Source organism: Aptenodytes patagonicus, chromosome 6, assembly GCF_965638725.1.
Source record: "Aptenodytes patagonicus chromosome 6, bAptPat1.pri.cur, whole genome shotgun sequence".
NCBI classification, from domain to species: domain Eukaryota; kingdom Metazoa; phylum Chordata; class Aves; order Sphenisciformes; family Spheniscidae; genus Aptenodytes; species Aptenodytes patagonicus.
The window spans coordinates 36578226-36595364 of NC_134954.1; the positions used below are offsets into that span (position 1 = coordinate 36578226).

The window sequence follows — 17139 nt, forward strand, 5'->3', positions numbered from 1 at the left end:
GATTATGTCCCACAGGATGCTCACCATTAAAGGTGACCAGACAGCAGAAATGAATTCCAGTACTGGGGAATCCATCAGAGCCTCCAGGCTTTCTGGAGCACCCTGGGACAACCAGGGAGACTTTGTTTGCCCTGTTGGTTTACCCAGTGCGCTGCACATCATCTCCCCTTCTGCAGCTTCTGCTGGCTTTCTGCTGAAGAATAAGAACAGGGCGGAAGAGAGATGATTTATTTTGGATTCAGCAGGTTTTAGTAACTTTTGAATCAGATGCCCACAGCTGTGCTTCCTTGCTGAAATCCATACTCAGAGGTATGGTTTTGGGAACAACTGAAAGGTAAGCACTGCCAAGTAATGGTGTGTTATCAGAGAACTCACTGAAGAGGCACATACCAGCGCACTGCAGAAACAGCTCACCTCTTCCTGAACGCATGGTCGCTGCTAACTGCAACACAGATATCCCCATCAGGTAGTGCTGTGCTACCTGAATGTTAAGTCATGGCTCCTGTGAAAGAAATGACCGCTCATTTCTGACTGTTGACATATTGCTGCTCTTAGTGAGCTCAAGAATATGCCTTCTGGGGTGAGCTTAGCAATGTGTCATGCTCTCCATAGACAGTAATTTGAAACTCATCAGTGGTTCATTACAGCGACTTAAATGAATACAATTTTCTTTTTGCTAACAAAAATCAAAAGATCGAAGGGCAACAGTTCTTTCAAACTGAAAGCTGTAATGGTTCTTAGTGCAGATGTCCCCTTTGCATGAAATGGGGGACAGCAACAGTGACATAGGTTCTGTATTTCAAATACTGTAGCACTTCTTTATACACACACGTGACATACTTTTAAGTATATGTTGTCTTCCAGATGGGTGTTTTGCATCATCAAATGTGTATCAGTAGATGAAAGTTTAAAATGAAGTATGCTTTTATAAAAATGGAGAGAATGGATTGCTTAGGTAGTAGATGATTAATAATCGTAGAAGGACAAAACAATTTAGGTTGGAAGGGATATCTGGAGGTCATCTCGTCCAATCTTCTGCTCAGAGCAGGACTAACTTCAGACAAGGATCAGGTTGGTTGTTTATGAAAATCTCTAGAGATGGAGATAGCACCATTTTTCTCATCAGTCTGCTCCTGTGCTTAACCACTCTTGCTGTGAAGGATATTTTCTGATGTCTAATCAGTGTTTCCCATGTTGCAGCTTGTGCCCGTTGCCTCTTGTCCTTAAGCTGTGCACTTCTGAGAAGAGTCTGGCTCTGTGTTCCCCTATAGCCCTCCTTTAGGTAGAGGCAGTCTGCAATTAGGTGTCCCCCCCTTCCCAGTCATCTCTTCAGGCTAGACAAGCCCGGGTCCTCTCACGTCTCCTCATGTGACAAGTCCTCCAGCCTCTAACCACCATAGTGGTCCTTCCCTGGACTCTCTTGTAGTTTGGCAACAACTGTGTTGCACTGGTGTGCCCAAAATGGACCCAGTGCTTCAGATGCACCTTCACGAGTGCCCAGCAGATGGGCATCATCACCTCTTTCACCTGCTGGCTCTGCTTCTGCAGCCCACTGTGTGATCACCCTTCATCACTGCATGGGTGCACTGCTGACTCATGTCCATCGTACCACCCACAAGGACCGCCAGGCCCTTTTCTGCCTCTCTCCCTGATTTGGAGAAACCCACAGGAAGCCACGTGGATTGTTACAATGTTATTTTTTGTGTCTGTTAATCTACCTGTCACCCCCCAAAATTATTTTAAGAAAACAGTAAATCAAGCACTTGGCTGCTAACATCACGATCAGAATTTGACTGGACAAGGAAGTGAGGCAATTAGCATCTCCTTTTGAAAATTAATATCCCTGTAACAGAGTCAACATATTACATGAAAGCTCCTCACCTGCAAAGTCAACAGGGTCAAACAGCTTTCAAAAGCTAGTGATGGGAAAAGAAGCACAAATGAGGTGGGTAACATTGTAAACAGCTACTGTTGCTTCTGCAGTTAACATCTGCAAGGGGAATGCCGGAGCTAAGGCTGGTCATGCAGCTTTATGTCTTCCCTGTTGTTAATTAACATCAAGGATATGTGATACTGATGGCAGGTGTATGGTTAACGAAAGTAGTGTTGATTGAAATGAGTACATCTTTTTATTCTCCATTGTCAAAGCAGAGTAATTATTACAGGAGCAGGAAGCCTCCTCCAGAATGGAGGGGAAGGAGATGATTTAAAGGTAAACCTGGGCCTAAACACTTTGGGGAACCAAGATCCAAGTAGGCAGAAGCTGCTGTGATCATTGCAAGATGGGTTAAATTGAGCAGCCACTAGGACAAGTGAATCTAGCTGGATTATGGAGAGAGACCATTTCCTTTAGCACAAGCCAAGTGTGTTGAGTAAAAAAAAAAATATATACATAAGAACAGGACTGTTTCTTGTGAAAAGAAGCACATCTTAAATTGAGTTTATACCCAACTGCTTTCTTCCCTTTTGGGTGGGTGAGGGTTTTTTGTGTTACTTGTTTGATTCAGATGTTTCTACTCTTCCATAGTATTTTGGATTACTTTCTCCAGGCACTGAACCCTTTGGGGCCATGTGGCTGCATTTTATGTGCCCAATGGTCTCAGTAACTGCTCAGGGTGCAAGGTGAAATGGGGCCTATTAGCCTGACACAGACTTGAACACCAACTTGCACTTCCCCAAGAATAAGGTAGTCACGGAACGTACATTGTAACTCTGGCATGTTTACCACAAAGGACTGGGATAATTTGCAGTGTTGTTTCCTTTTACAAAGTAACCAGCTAAATGATTTGGTGTCTTAATTTTAGTAAGGCTGTGAGAAGGAAGAATTCAGGGCGTGCACAGACAGAGGAATAATCCGAGCAGATATAAATGTCTTCTTTGAGTTGGTTTAATATGGCTGAACCCATTCATGAAACAGATACTCTCTTTGGGGAGATTGCTAAAGAAAGAGCTGACCAGAGCCTGTTGTCCTTTAATGAAATAGCTAAATGACTCGTAAGGACCCTGTGAGCCCATCTTCACACACATTTGCAGTGAAATGGTGAAAAGGGTGCTCCATCAAACTCAGTGAAAGGTAATCAAATGACTCCATTTTTATTTAAGCAGCAAAATAGGTAGCTAGATTTGGAAGATTTATGCTCAGGTGCTACAATCCAGTGTTCTTAGTTATTGAGCAGTTGGAAGTACAGTCCCACAGGCTGCACATAACACTGATTGCTTTTGATAGAAATAAAGAATATCTTGCTGTTACCATCAAGCCTTGAAACTGACTTCCAGCTAATGACCCAAATAATCTTTACTTGAAATTGTATAATTGAGATCGAAGGCTGTCTGGGGCTTCTAGCTGGTACACAGATTCCACATCCATGAGCTTTTGAGTATGGTCATTGAGCTGAAATGGAGAAGGTTAAAACTCTCATTTTCATTACCAGGCTCCCCCCATCTCCCAATACAAATGTGACATTTCAATTTTACACAGTCCAACTCTTCTTAAATCATCTGTATAAAAACTTCAGATCTTGATTGATGATGGATGAGCTATTGTCTCCTAAAGCACCCAGTTCTTATTACCCTTTAAGACATAGCTTATTAGTGATGGACCTGAAGTGCTTTCCCAGTGGGTCATCAGCAATCAACTGTGCTAAGAGATCAAAAAACTTGGTTTCGCATGAAATTTCCAGGCCAAAGCCATTTTCGGATAATGCATTCAGCATCTTGGGTGAAATATGACAGTGTTTTGAGAGTGATACAGCATCTGACAACAGATCCCCATCACCTGGGTGATGACGGCGAAGATGCAGCACTGTCAGCATGCAGAGATGCTTCAGCTCTAATGGAGGCTGACCTTGGAAATTAAGGTATCATCAACAAGCATTATATAATACGTATGGACAGAGTATACCTGTATATGGTGTAGTGTAAAAGACAGCTGTTTCCTTAGCAGACAGTCAGCTTGGAAGGTATAAGATGTCTTCTGTTTTGCTTTTGAAGTGGTTACAGTGGACATGCCCAACAGTTTTTCCTAATTAACTCCTTCCCCTTTCTCTGCCCACTTTAAAGCTACTTCTTTTCCCTCTCACTATGCCTTCTTCCAGTTCATCGTGCCAGCTGGCTTCATAACACTAGAGAAAAGCTTTTAATTTGCAACCTTGAATAGCAATAGCAATTTTATAACCAATTTTATAACAATTTGAGAACCAGATTCTACTGTGAAATAGGTGCCTACAGCCCCCACTGCATAGCAACACACACGAGTTACTGGCACTTCAGGATACGTTGCTGAATGTGAATGTTTTGCCAATTTAATCCACATTAGAAATTAGATAACAGACCATGAGGGATTACACTGTGCACAAGGAAAAGTCAGCTGAAGAAAATGCCCTTTTAACAGATGGATGAAGAAGCGTTCTTTCCATCTCTGGTTTAAACAGACAACACACTTGCAGAGCTAGTGTCCCTTTGCCTTATTTACAGTGATCTGAAGCTTCTGGTGGCTGGTAACACATTTTCACTGACTCCAGTCAAACTCATTCTATTAGAATAGATGTTATGAATTTAGCCCCTTTTTGAACTTAGCAGACTATAAATTGTGCATGATGTACCTATCTGTGTTCCATGGCACTTTATGGAAAGTGTAAGATACTTGTGTTTCATGGTTGCCAGAGACCTGTATGTTTCCATTTCTCCTGTTAGTATTATAAGTATTGTATGGTCGGTTACCAAAGTTATGTGGTAATGGTTCTGCTTCATCACTGGGCTAATGGAAGCAAGAAAATAGCAGATATAACGGAAAATACATTTCTGATTTAGCTTCCTGAATAAATAACTATTTAATAGACTTTTAATAATATGCAGATATAAGTTCCCCACAATCATTTGGCAGCAATAAGCAAAATAATGACAGAAGTCATTGGCGAGTGCACTTCCTGATTTATTTTCATATAACTTTAGTTACAGAATTATACTGCTTTTAAGCCAGTAAAGTAATTCTAATAAGGAAGATGATAAGATTTTGCATTCACTTCAGAATCAAGTGGCAAAAGACCTTGGAGCTACTCCTTTGCTCAGAGCACCGGCTGCAACCCAGGTGCCAAAATGGGAGATTGTGGTACTCTTAAGTGTGGCCATCAGTACCTTACAGGAAGGCATCCAAACTTGTCTGAAACCTTTAGGAACTCTTTTCCCAATGAAAGCTAGTGGGACTTGTGCTTCAAAATCCTCTTTTGTAACTCTGTGTCCCTGAGCAGCATAGAAGTCCAAGGGTAACATTTGCTGCCAGCGCGGCACAGTAGATATTTCAGGCAGCAATTGATACTGCTGAGTGCTCTGCCTCCTGTCCCAGGCAGCAGTGTTGTACTTAGACTAAGAATTTTCCAGTATCACAAAAAATTGTTTTAGAAGACAAAAATACATTAAATAGTGGTATTTAAAAAACGTTCCACTGTGAGCAGTCCTTTTTAGTGCTGCTTTGGCAGGAACTAGCTTCTTTCTTTGCAGTAGAAATCACAAAATTCACTAGGGGACTTGTCATTCTCTTTCCTGCTCCAGCCTGGGAAAGAGTTCAGCAAAGAGGCACCTCAGGTGTTGTACACAGGAGAAGAAAGCTCTTTTTGCCTGGCTTCCTTTTCTAGCTCGTCTGCATAGGCAGAGATGCCTGCCTTTCTCCTCCTGTTTATTGTTTAACTTTATCTCTCACTTTCAGTGCTGTAAATTAAAATGAGATGATGACTTTATGATGATGAGTTCATTATACAGTAACTCTATTGTATATTGATTACATTTGTGCTTCGTTTGCTTAACATGTAACAGGGTTTATTAGGTCTTTCCAGGCATTGTTTTTGCTAAGAGAGGGCAGAGAAGTGCAAAATGCATTTGAGTTTAAGTCAGTGAAGCCAGTGCATCTGTGCTGATTTACACATGCTGAGGACTCAGCATAAAGAAAAGTAGGATAGCAGGTTGGAACAGGAAGGTAGAAAGGGAATAAATCTGGATCCCACAGAGCAGGAAGAGTCAAGCACAAGTACTTTAAAGATTGTACTAAACTTTGAACTCAGGATTATTTAATATCTGTAAGAGCCCATCTTTGATATTATTACTCAGGTTTATTAGCGTCTCACCGCACGAATAGACCTGTAAACTTTAATCCTGTCACCTGTGAAAAATGGTACAGTGCAGGGCAAATAAAGATACTGCATCACGGTTTTGGGGAAGGGCAGCAGGAATAATGCTTATTATTCAGTGATGAGGGAAGTCAGAGCATTTTCCATGTTTGTTTTTAGTAAATCACAAGGAAAGCTGTCAGCTTTCCTTACAGCACAGCGGGGACACTTTCTGGTTACTTTTATGCTGAAAAAAGTCTTTCTCCACAAATTAAAACTATCATAATTACTTTTAGAGTGGGATGCTGCCTGCTATACAAGAATGCATCACAGTTCCTAGCAGAAAAGAAAATTTGATAGGTATTGTCACGAGTGAATGCTCTAAAACCCAGAAATTGCGCCAGTGGCGGGTGTTCAGATGTACCAACTGATAGTGACACTATTTGGAATCATGTGCAAGTGTTTAAGAAGCTATGAATGTAGATTTTACAGTTTTTCACAGCTTGTTAGATATTATTTTTAATCAAAATCTGGGCCATAATGGATTAGGTAATCCTGTATAGCTGGGACAACACAGAGAAATCATCACTAGTCATGTTTTCAAGTGTTCTTCTAAGTCCCACTTTTTCCCCAGAGCAGAATTGCTAACAGATGCTGTATGTTTTTTTTCAGGGGTCATAAGAATATCATACAGACAGATCATTGCTATATCTCTAATCTGGACTCTTTTCTGTATAAGTTTATTATTATTTTCATTTTTAAGCCCCTTTTCAATGAAAAGCCAAGCTTTTAAACCAGAGGTTTCTAAGAAATAGTAATACTCTGAACTGATTAATATGGTGGAAGTATGTATTTACAGATGATCCTTTATTTAATATGTTCGTTTCTTGGGGGCTACCTCCTTTACATGCTGTGGCCTGTAAACCCTGAAATTTTAATTCCTTCCTTGTTGTTTGTCAACATTAGCATTCCCACTACAGCTTTTAAGGTTTTAAAGGTTTTCTTGGGAGATGAGGACTATCAGACGACCTTAATCATTGCTACCGTAGTCAAGATGTCTCTGTGAGAAGTGTGACACTCCTGGCTGTATAGCACCACTTAATGTCATTCTAAGGTGCCATTAGTAACTAACCTTCAACATTACTTTGCTGGGGCTTGAATCTCTGACACTAAGCAGTGCAGGAGGTTTTAGCTGCATATCTCCTGTTAACTTTAATGAAAGTCACATGGATTGTCCTCTGCTTTGGAAATGAGAGCCAGGTTAAGTAGAGAAATTGTGAATCTGAACAAGAGTTTAGAGGGTAAAAAAACCAAGTTATTGCTTCAGAGGAAATGCTGGTGCTACAACCAACAACTGTAAGATCATTTTCATGTTAAGATTTGACAAATCAAGTCTTTAGAGGCAGGGTAACAAGCCTTTTTTTTTTAAACAAACTGATATAAACATGAAAATTTAAAAAAAACCCCAACACTTCCGTCTGCTCAGAAACCATCTTCCTTCAACACAAAGCTTCCAGCAAGGCATGTCAATGGTAGTTTTGGATCATAGTATTTGAGATTTGGATCATAGATATTGAGTATTTGAGTATTTTGGATCATGGTATTACAGCAGCACAGTCTGATCAGAAAACATGCTTTTCCAGACACTGTGATGACTGGACCCTTCTCATGTACTGTGGGCTCAGAAAATTACTACCCCAGTGGAGCACATTAGTTTATTGTATGTTTTAAGCGTTCATACATATTAATGAAATACAGCATAGTGTGGTTGATTGCTCGTGTTTTTAAAGTCAGTTAAGTCTTCAAGGTTATTTTACCCACAAATAACAGTACTGTTTCATACTTGATTACACTGGAACAACAGGTAAACCCAGTAACTCATCTAGCAACTGTGTGGCTGTCTTCATCAGGTTTCTTCTGCATATAAATAAATGGTTCCTGTTTAGAAATGCTGTAAGCTACTTGCCCTCCAGTTTTCAGAGTGTTAAGTGAGATTACAGTGAGAATTTTTTGCATTTAAATTTCATGCCCTCTCTCTCCAGTACACAAAGCAGCAATAGATTTAATCAGCTGTATGTCTGAAGTCTTACAAGTATGTTCTCTTGTTCTTTTATGCAGAAATACTGAATGGAGGGGTGTATGTTGGCCAGAACAAATTTCTTTGCTTCGCAGACACCATTCATTGGCAGGATATCGTGCGTAACCCCTGGGCCTCCAACTTCACTTTGGTGCCAACGAACGGCAGTTCAGGATGTAAGTACCGGTTTTATTCTTAAGCCTTGTCATCCGCTCAGCATGAAACAGTATAAATATGACCACAAGTTTTCCCTGATCCTCTGTTACGGAGAATTGTATTTGCAAATTTTCACATTCTATGTTCTTTCACATTCATGTTCTTCACTGCATTCTTCAAAGTTTGTATGCTGCTTGTAGGAACACTTAGTCTAATCTTAAAAACACTTTGTCTGTAGAGAGTATTTGTGAACATCATACATTTTCTGAATTCTTTGTGTATTCTTTTTTCTATTTATTGCTAAAAGCCACTGTGCTGCTGTGGGACCACAGACATTATTGTTTGCTTTGTATTTGTTCCTGCTGCTCAGGCTGGTCCTTGAGTCACAATGGTCTGTCTATGGCATCATAATTAGCTGCTGGAGTAATTATGGTACAAGCTCATGGATATTCTGACTTTGGATGAGAAATGAACCCTAAAGAAATAGTTATCTTGTTGTCTTGTGTGTATCTGTGAAGGAGGAGAGAGAATTTGCAGAGGATGGGGTGCTCTTCACAATATAGCCAATATTTCTCTGTTTTTAATACGTTCTCTCTATTTTAATGCTCTCAATTTCAAACTTGGAGTATCTATGTACTTTGATTAATTTGTTTGATCCATTTCTCTATTTCCCTTCCCTAGAGTTATTCACCTTCAGTAGTATTTTGATGATTCTTGCAGCAATAACGAATTCTAGTGAATGGTGGTGACAGTGAAACAAAGTGTTTAGGTAGAATATTCCGTAATATAGTAAAGTGCATTCAGAATGAATACCATGCTATTAAACAGTACCCTCAGGATATATCAACATTGAAATTCAGGTATAGGTTGGGAAGAAGTTTATATCTGATGTCAGAAGTGACACCACGGCAGCCATATTGTTCTGAGCATTCTGGATATAGGGACGTTCTGGATTGCTTACCATATCCTAAGGTGTCCCTCTATAAATGACTGACTGCCTCTTTAGATTCCGCTACAGCCAAGAAACAACTTCAGTTCTTCAGCTGTATGTTAGGAATTCAGAAAAAAAATTCGACTCTGGGTGAAGACCAGTTGATGAGTCCGCATAATTTCTAAGCAGCAACTTGCTTTTAACCAAGTGCTTTGTGGTATAATAGATTTTATATAAGGCCAACTTGCTTTTTTATGTCTCACCCGCTATCCTCAAAACCAGAGCACAGGTACTTGAGATACAGCTTCTTCCGGGAGCCTGCCAAACTCCATTGCTCCTCGATCTTCAACCTCCGGAGCTGAGGCTCATCTCTGCTGCCTTCTGACTGGGAACCTGACATAGTTGTAATGCAGCCAGCTATCTTATTTGCATATTTTAAAAAATCATCACTGGCGATGATCAGTTCTAAGCAGAACTGATAAAACCTTTGAAGGTTAGGGAATGGCTGTACCCTTTTATGAGTCATTACTTCAACAAGAAAAAGACTTGGTTGTTACTCTGCTTTGTTCTGTTATTGGGTTTTCTTTTAACCTTTGCCAATTCTTCAAGAAAAATGCTTCTGCAACACCAAGGTAATGAGCTCTTTTAAAAAAGCAACCAACATCAATACTATCTTTTTGAGCTAACGAAAGTTTTACTGGTGACTTCAGAGGAATTGGAACAAGATCAGCGCCGAGTACTTTTGGAATCACACCCTGAAAGTAATAAAGGCAAATATTAGCTCCCACAGCAAGATGGAAGAATGTATGTACCTAAGTCCAGTTTCCTTAAAACATTTTTTCATTCCTTTTGAGTTGTTTTGAAACATAGGGAAAGAACAATTTGTGCTTTGCCATTTGTGCTTGATAAACAGCATTATTTCAATGATTATTGAGAGCTATGTACCAAGGCAGCTTCATTAAGATAGCCACCCAAATTTTACTTTATTTTTCCTTACTTGGAATGGAGCAGAGTCCAGTTGGACTGTATTTAATTTAATAAACTTAAGTCTCCTTCTCCAAGAAACTGGATTTCATCTCAGTACTATTCATGGCTCCTGTGAAATTTGGTTAAATTAGCTAATCCAAATAATTTCTCTCTTCACAATTTGTGTAGGTGAAAATCTAAACACCGTTATACAGAAAGCCAACAAATGGCTAAAATGGTTTAACAAAGGTGTTAAGGCTTTGGGAAACAAAGAATTCAGGTACAGAAATCACCATTTAAAATAGCCTAAAATTAAATAGCTGTCCATGTGTGTGTGCGTGTATGTATTACATACACGCGCACACACATAGATGTGTATATATATATATATATATATAAAGCCTTCAAATGAAATCACTCAAATGTGGAACCTTATTACTATCCTGTCAAGAGGTAGGAGAAAGGGAATGTACTGCACTGGTAGTTTACAAAAGAATTGAGTTATTTGTACTGGTGCAGAAAGGACTTGGAGAAATGAACATTGAATTATAACCCTAGAATGGAAATCAGTGTAGAGTATCATTAAATAAGATACATGCTTCTCAAATTTGGCTCACATGTCACTTTTCATAATCTGCTAGGCAGCATGGTTGCTTGCTGGGCCCAGCCTTGCTTTTTTATCACTGCTGCAAATGATGCTCAGTGCATTACAAAGTCTTTGGTACTTTTCTGCATAGACTGTGAGTCATGCTTTTTCAATCCAGCACACATATATATATATATTTACTGTTTATTTTACATGAATGTATTAGATTGCCTGAAGCCTCAGGTGCCTCCTATCAAATGCAAATCTTGGCTAAGTCCATTGGAACCGAGTAAGTACACATTGCTTGGCATTACCAAGAATATCCTAAGTGAAAGAGATGTCAAGGAAAGCCCTCTGGGACTTTCCATGTCAGAATATCTTGAAAAGAATGAGTGGGTTTTACTGCTTATCTGAAAACCTTTGCAGGAGAGGGAGAAGGTCTGTTAGAGAGGCTGCATCAGTCTGTGAATGTAAACCAACGAAACCTTCTGTGTCAAGCTCAACAAAGTCCGTACTAGTAATGATTGAGGAAAGTCTGTGTAAACATGTGATCATGTGAGACCTGGGTAGATGCATCGGCCTGTGTGCCGTGTTTAGCCATGACTGGCAGGACTGGAGGGTAGCTTATGCCCCAGGAATTGTTAGGGCTGTTTCACTGCCACCACCGCAGTAGTGCTCCCTGGCATAGAATATTTTGGGGACACAAGGCTGTGAACTGCCATGAATGTCAGAATCAGACACTTCATAACTCCAGCAGGTCCTAAAGCCTAAACCACAGTTTGGTGTTTTGGCATCGCTAGCGTTGTTTCCAACTGTCAGTAGCAGACAAAATCTCCCCCAAAGTGTCTACATGTCTGAAAGAACAAGGGCCCACCTTCAGAGAAGAGCCCAACATACCACGCTTGCTGGGTTTTTGCCGATGCCAGAGTGGACTCCAGCAGGTTGATATAAATGCACTGTCGTACTGGGAGCATCCGTGCATCATTGTGCGTTTGCGCTCAGAGCTCAGCCGTGCTCCTTGTTCGTCTTCCCCTGTGAGGGAGCCAACACTGCAAGCACTGCTCTTTCCCCAGCCAGACAGAAGAGCTGATAATGGTCCTGCTTCAGGGGTAATTTCACTTGCAACCCTCCCTGCTGCTCCAAGGCAATCAGCAGAGGAGGAAGGCAAAAGGGCGGAGTGAAATGAAGACGCTTTGAAATAAAATCAGTCCCCTGCCTCTGTGCTTGTTTCATACCTTCGATCTGCCAACTCTGGCAATCCTCTTCATTTACATCACTGCTAGACACAAGAGAATATGGCCAGTGAACTCTGGAAATAAAGCTTTTCTGATTCCCTTCTGTGCAGGCTTTCATTGTCACATCAGTGTTAAGAAGCCATTTGAAAAGGCCGTGGTGTCTTAACCGCTATGATAGAAATACTGCAGACATATGAATCCTAAGTGCTGCTTCTCTTTTTTTTCTTTTTCTTTAGCCTGAAATGCATTCTAGCCATTGCTTCATGTTCTGATCAAATGCATGCAGAAAAGCTCGTGTTAGAGGCCTTTGAATTACACGGTCTTACTGTTAAGATGAATACAGCCAGTGGCTGCTGGCGCAGAGCTCAGCGGGTACCACTGAAATGTAATAAACAAATGTTGTACCAGGGACCACACATACTTCAACTCTCTGAGAGAATGCCTCTGTGCCTGGCTTTTTGACTCGTACTCTGAAATAATACTAGTATTTACTGTTTGCAGAGCCTTCCCATACTGGTATCTTGTAGCTGAAGTTTTCAAAATTAATTGTAATTTGAAAGCAGCCTTCTCTTCCATTTACCTGAAATCAACGCTATCAGCCTGGGGTTTTTAAGCTGGGCACCTTGCAGTGGGAATCTCAAAAGTGCTTAACTGTCTAAGGAACAACATTTTCCCTTTAGGTATGTGTTACTGAATTTGTTTCTGCAATGCTGAAAATCTGTTTTCTCTCCTTCCAAAAATAGGCCATGAATTCAAGCATTAGCCAAGCATGCTAAAGCCACCCTTCACAGGAGCATATTACCCTGTTACCACATCTACTTGTTGGATTTAGTCTCTTAACTGAAGAGCTGGAGCTCTGCCCTTCGGAGCTAGAAACCTGAGGTGCAGTTCCCAGCGATGGTGCAAGAAATAAAACAGGAAATAAGGATTAGACTTCTTGCCTAAAATGGCTCTAGATTGGTAGACAACTCCTCTCTGACCAGCTTTAGGGAAAGTGCAGTGAAAACTCAGCTGCTTTGATCAGTGTCCTCAGTGTCCTCGATGTCCTCCTTGGTTTGGGAGTTAGCAGGAACTGGACTAGCCCCTTATTATGCCAGCTGAGCTCTTTTGCAGGATTTGACAAGGACTGTAGTATTAAATCAGAATTTTCAGTGGAGCTTTACTTGGAGATTTTGTTTCACAAAGCCTGAAGGGTTTGAATTATTGCGTTGAGGTCGCTTGCATAGCTAATAGCATAGGTTCAAATAAATCAATAATGCATTTAAAAATACTGAAACTATATGGATGCATGTTCATGATGGAGCTGGTAACTGTTTGGGTAATAAAGATTAAAAAATTACGTTCCATTTTCAAGTTTAAAAGAAAAAATGCTGCATTTCAAGACATGGTTCAAGAAAAATGCAGGACTGCATGTTGGCATGTGCCCAGAGTTGTGAAAACTGAACTCTGTGAAAAATAAGCCCATTTTAAAGTATTCTCCTGAACTGAAATTTCTGCTCAGACTCTGAAGTGCAGTGAGATCTGTGGAAAAATTTCCCTTGACTTGATCTAGCTTTTCGACTGAGCCCGTCAGCTGTGAAAAAAGCTGGAATTTTTGGCAAGACATTTTTTCAAGCAGAACAACTTCAGTAACTTGCTATTCATAACATAGTACTCCTCTGTCATTGCTTTGTATCTAATTGCACCCAGTAATGTAAACGCACCGAAGTTCTAAGCTGTGCAGAAGTATTGCTACATTGTTACATGATGCATAGGAAGAAAAGGCTTGGTCTTCAGCTATGTACCTGTGATTCAGTAAATGCCACGATGTATTCAAGGGAAACACTGCTTTAAAATGTCTTCCCTCTTTTTTACCTATTGATTCATAGATTTTTCAAGGACAAAAGAAGCCTTGAAACATCATTAGCTCTGATTTCCTGTATGCGGAGGCCCTGAAGTATCATCTTCTTGCCTGGCGTTGAGCTCAGTAACTTTCCTAACCACAACATATCTTCCAACCCAGCTTTGAGTTTCAGAAGCAGCCCCAGCCCTGGCGTGGCTGGAGCTCACGCAGCCGCTGGATGGGTGAGCGTGGGGCTTCGGTCCTCTGTACGCTCTCCTGGCACTGGTCTGAAGCTTTGCAGAAGTGCAGCCGTCCCTCAAGAAGCTGATCACTTCCCTAGTATTAAAAGAAATAGTACTAGCTGCCTTTATTTCTAATTTGAACACAGTTTTAAATTGCAGATGATGTTGCATCTTACACCTTCTCCAGCTAGCTCAAAGAGCTCTCTCATAGCCATCATTTTCTCCCTGCCGAAATGGCATGTACCATGTAAATCAGCTCACCTCTTGATCTTTTTTCATAAGCTAAACAGATAGAGGGTCTCGCATCTCTCACAGTGAGGAATTTCTTTCCAGCCCCAGAATAATTTTAGTTGCTTGTCAACGTAAAAGATCTGTATGTTTCAATGTGCTTTTAGAAGGCGGAAACCAAGGTGTGCATAGTGTTTTATTACTGATTTAACCGATATCCTGTAGAAGTAAAAATTGTATCCTTTGTCTTTCAGCTTCACATGAGAAACCTGGTATTCTGGCAGTTCTGACATCTGTGTGTTTTAGAGACTCCCTGTTTTCCAGAAAATGTAGCCTGCATACTTTATTCCAAAATATGCAATCATATGTTTGGCTGTATAAAAGACATTTGGTGTGAGTGACTCCAGCTTACCCGCCAGCCCGGCTTACTCTCTAATACAGGCTGCTCTTCGCTGTAATTTGCTGGGATTTCAGTCTTCCTGTCATCTGTATGTTTTATTGCCTGGGATTTTTTAATAATTTCTAAACCTTTGGCTGGAATGTTAAAAAGCGTTAGTCCTGCGATGATCCCTGGGGAACCACACCCAATTGTATTATAATTGCTTGCTTACAACTACTTTTGGAGAGCCCCCAATTAGCTGGCTCTTAATGCATTTTTCATGTGTTTTATTAATATTGAAACATAGAGACAAATCTAATTAAATGTTTACCATTTAGCCAGCACTTTGCATTTTAATTAAAGGAACAGAAAATGGACTAGCCAGCTGCACAGTTGCTTATGAAGTCTGTTCTCCTGGTGTTCTCTTGATGCAGACAATCCAGGCTGTGATTGACCTTACTTGGGTGCAGGTGTGTTTGGAAGCATTATAGCTCAGTTTGACATCCTCATCTCTGTATAGTATATATTTGGTTGATGTGAGTCAGTGCTGGCTCCATATTCTTGGGGTTTTTTTTTCTCCTTTCTTCATTTTCTCTGTTACACTCTTTGTGAATTGCTTTATTTAGGTTAACCTGCTACCCCATCGGCCCTCATAACTGAGAGTTTGCTCGACCATGTTCTACTGCAAGTTTTCCACATGCTAGCAAAAGGAGTAATACAATTTCTAAAAAGATACTCTTTTAAATGTTGCAGAAATGAGAAAAATTTGGTAGAAACGTCTCTTTATGTCAGATTAGTTTAAGGCCAAAAGCTCATACATTTTTTTTAGATTGGTATAGGAGAAAATCAGTTGTGTGGATACATGTACATTCCTTTCAGCATACATAGGATATTCTTGTAGTGTGTTTCACAGAAAGCATAAGTTGATATTTGCGTGGGATTTTGTATAAGTGATAAGCTTTGTTCTCCATTGGGTATTAACAATCAGTGTTTGGAGTTGCTGGCAAGGGATGTAGGTGAATTTGCGTACGGCCATTTGTTGCAGCTACAGAATAAGGTCTGATGGGTAGCCAGCCCATTGATTTAATGTTCAGTAGTGGCCTTGTAATTCTTCACAGAGCACAGTAACTCATTTTTTGTACCAGTAGTTGCAGTATGAGAAAAGGATCATTTTTACATGTAGTGACATCTGGAAATTTATACTCAGGTCAAACCATTGGGCATTCAATTCTGAAGTAATTATGTGATAGTTATGAAGAATAGGGGTTCCTCAGATCCTTGCAATCTCTCCCAAAAGTCCCAACCTTCCACCAGTTCTCAGTTACCCTGTGCCTAAATTGTATAAAATGCTACACATGTGCACACCAGTCTTTCCAACTGGACCATCCAAAACAGACTCTCATGCAGGACCAGTCCTGCTACCACCGGGAAGCCACAGTGGTGAAGTGGGGAGTCTTGGATCAGAGTGGGAGGATGGAGTCCTTTCACTTGGGTCTAAAAATGCCATTGGTTAGTAAAGATTCAGGAGAGCTGAACACAGTGTGGATTTAAGTACAAAGAAAGCTGTCCTTTAGACCCATGGATGCTCCTGTAATAGGAGACAATTACGTGTAAATAATGAATACATGTAAATCAAACCCCCAGCCCTCAGTACCAAGACACAGGTGAGATAACCACGTTTTGTCCAGTTACTCCTGCAAGATACTTTGTGCTTTTTCAAAGCACAAGGATTTTGCTCTACAGAAGGCCAGAGTAACAGCAGTATATTTATGTGTGCTGGCGAAAAGAAAAGAGGGAAGTGACTAATTCATGCTTACAGCCAACTTTCAGAATAGCTAGTGTATCATTGCTGGTGTACATCTAAATTGGAAACTACCTACGGAGAAAATGGCATTCCAGAAAGTATGCGCTGAAGACATTTGTTATTGCAGAGTTTGTTAAATTATAACCTTTCATTGAGGTTATTACCTGAAGTTCAATTAACATTTTAAATGTATGTTTGGAGACCAGCAAACGGGGCCTCCGCAGACAGGTGGTCTTGGTACAGAATATGTTCCCTGCCGCCGGCGTCACCGTGGCAAAGCCAGGAGGAGAAGCTGTTCTTGTTGATAAAAAGCCACAAATAACTAAGCCGTTTTGTGAAAGCTCCTTCCGTGTGGAACACACTTCAAGGGCTTGCAGCATTGGTTCTAGCAGAAGTTGCGGTTTCATGGATATCACAGTTGGAAAGAAAATTTATATCAGAGCTGAAGATAGACAGCCAGAAAGTCCCACAACTGCCTTTTGTTCAGCATACGTGGAGGTTGCTTTTCCTACCATTAAGGAATCTCTAGTCAGGACAGAATTTATTTATTTACCTGGAATTGAAAGACAAATATAGTAACAGAAGAAATTGATTTTAAAGAATAGTATTTGCCAA

At 40.5% G+C, this 17139-nt stretch overlaps 1 protein-coding gene across 1 annotated transcript in view; it reads left to right on the forward strand.

Annotated features, from left to right (window-relative positions):
• Window positions 1-17139, forward strand: part of ERBB4 (erb-b2 receptor tyrosine kinase 4) — a 665446-nt gene that overhangs the window by 427001 nt on the left and 221306 nt on the right. The window contains exon 4 of the mRNA XM_076342111.1: window positions 8217-8351. Coding sequence (XP_076198226.1) covers window positions 8217-8351 — 135 coding nt within the window. The remainder of the gene's footprint in view (window positions 1-8216; window positions 8352-17139) is intronic.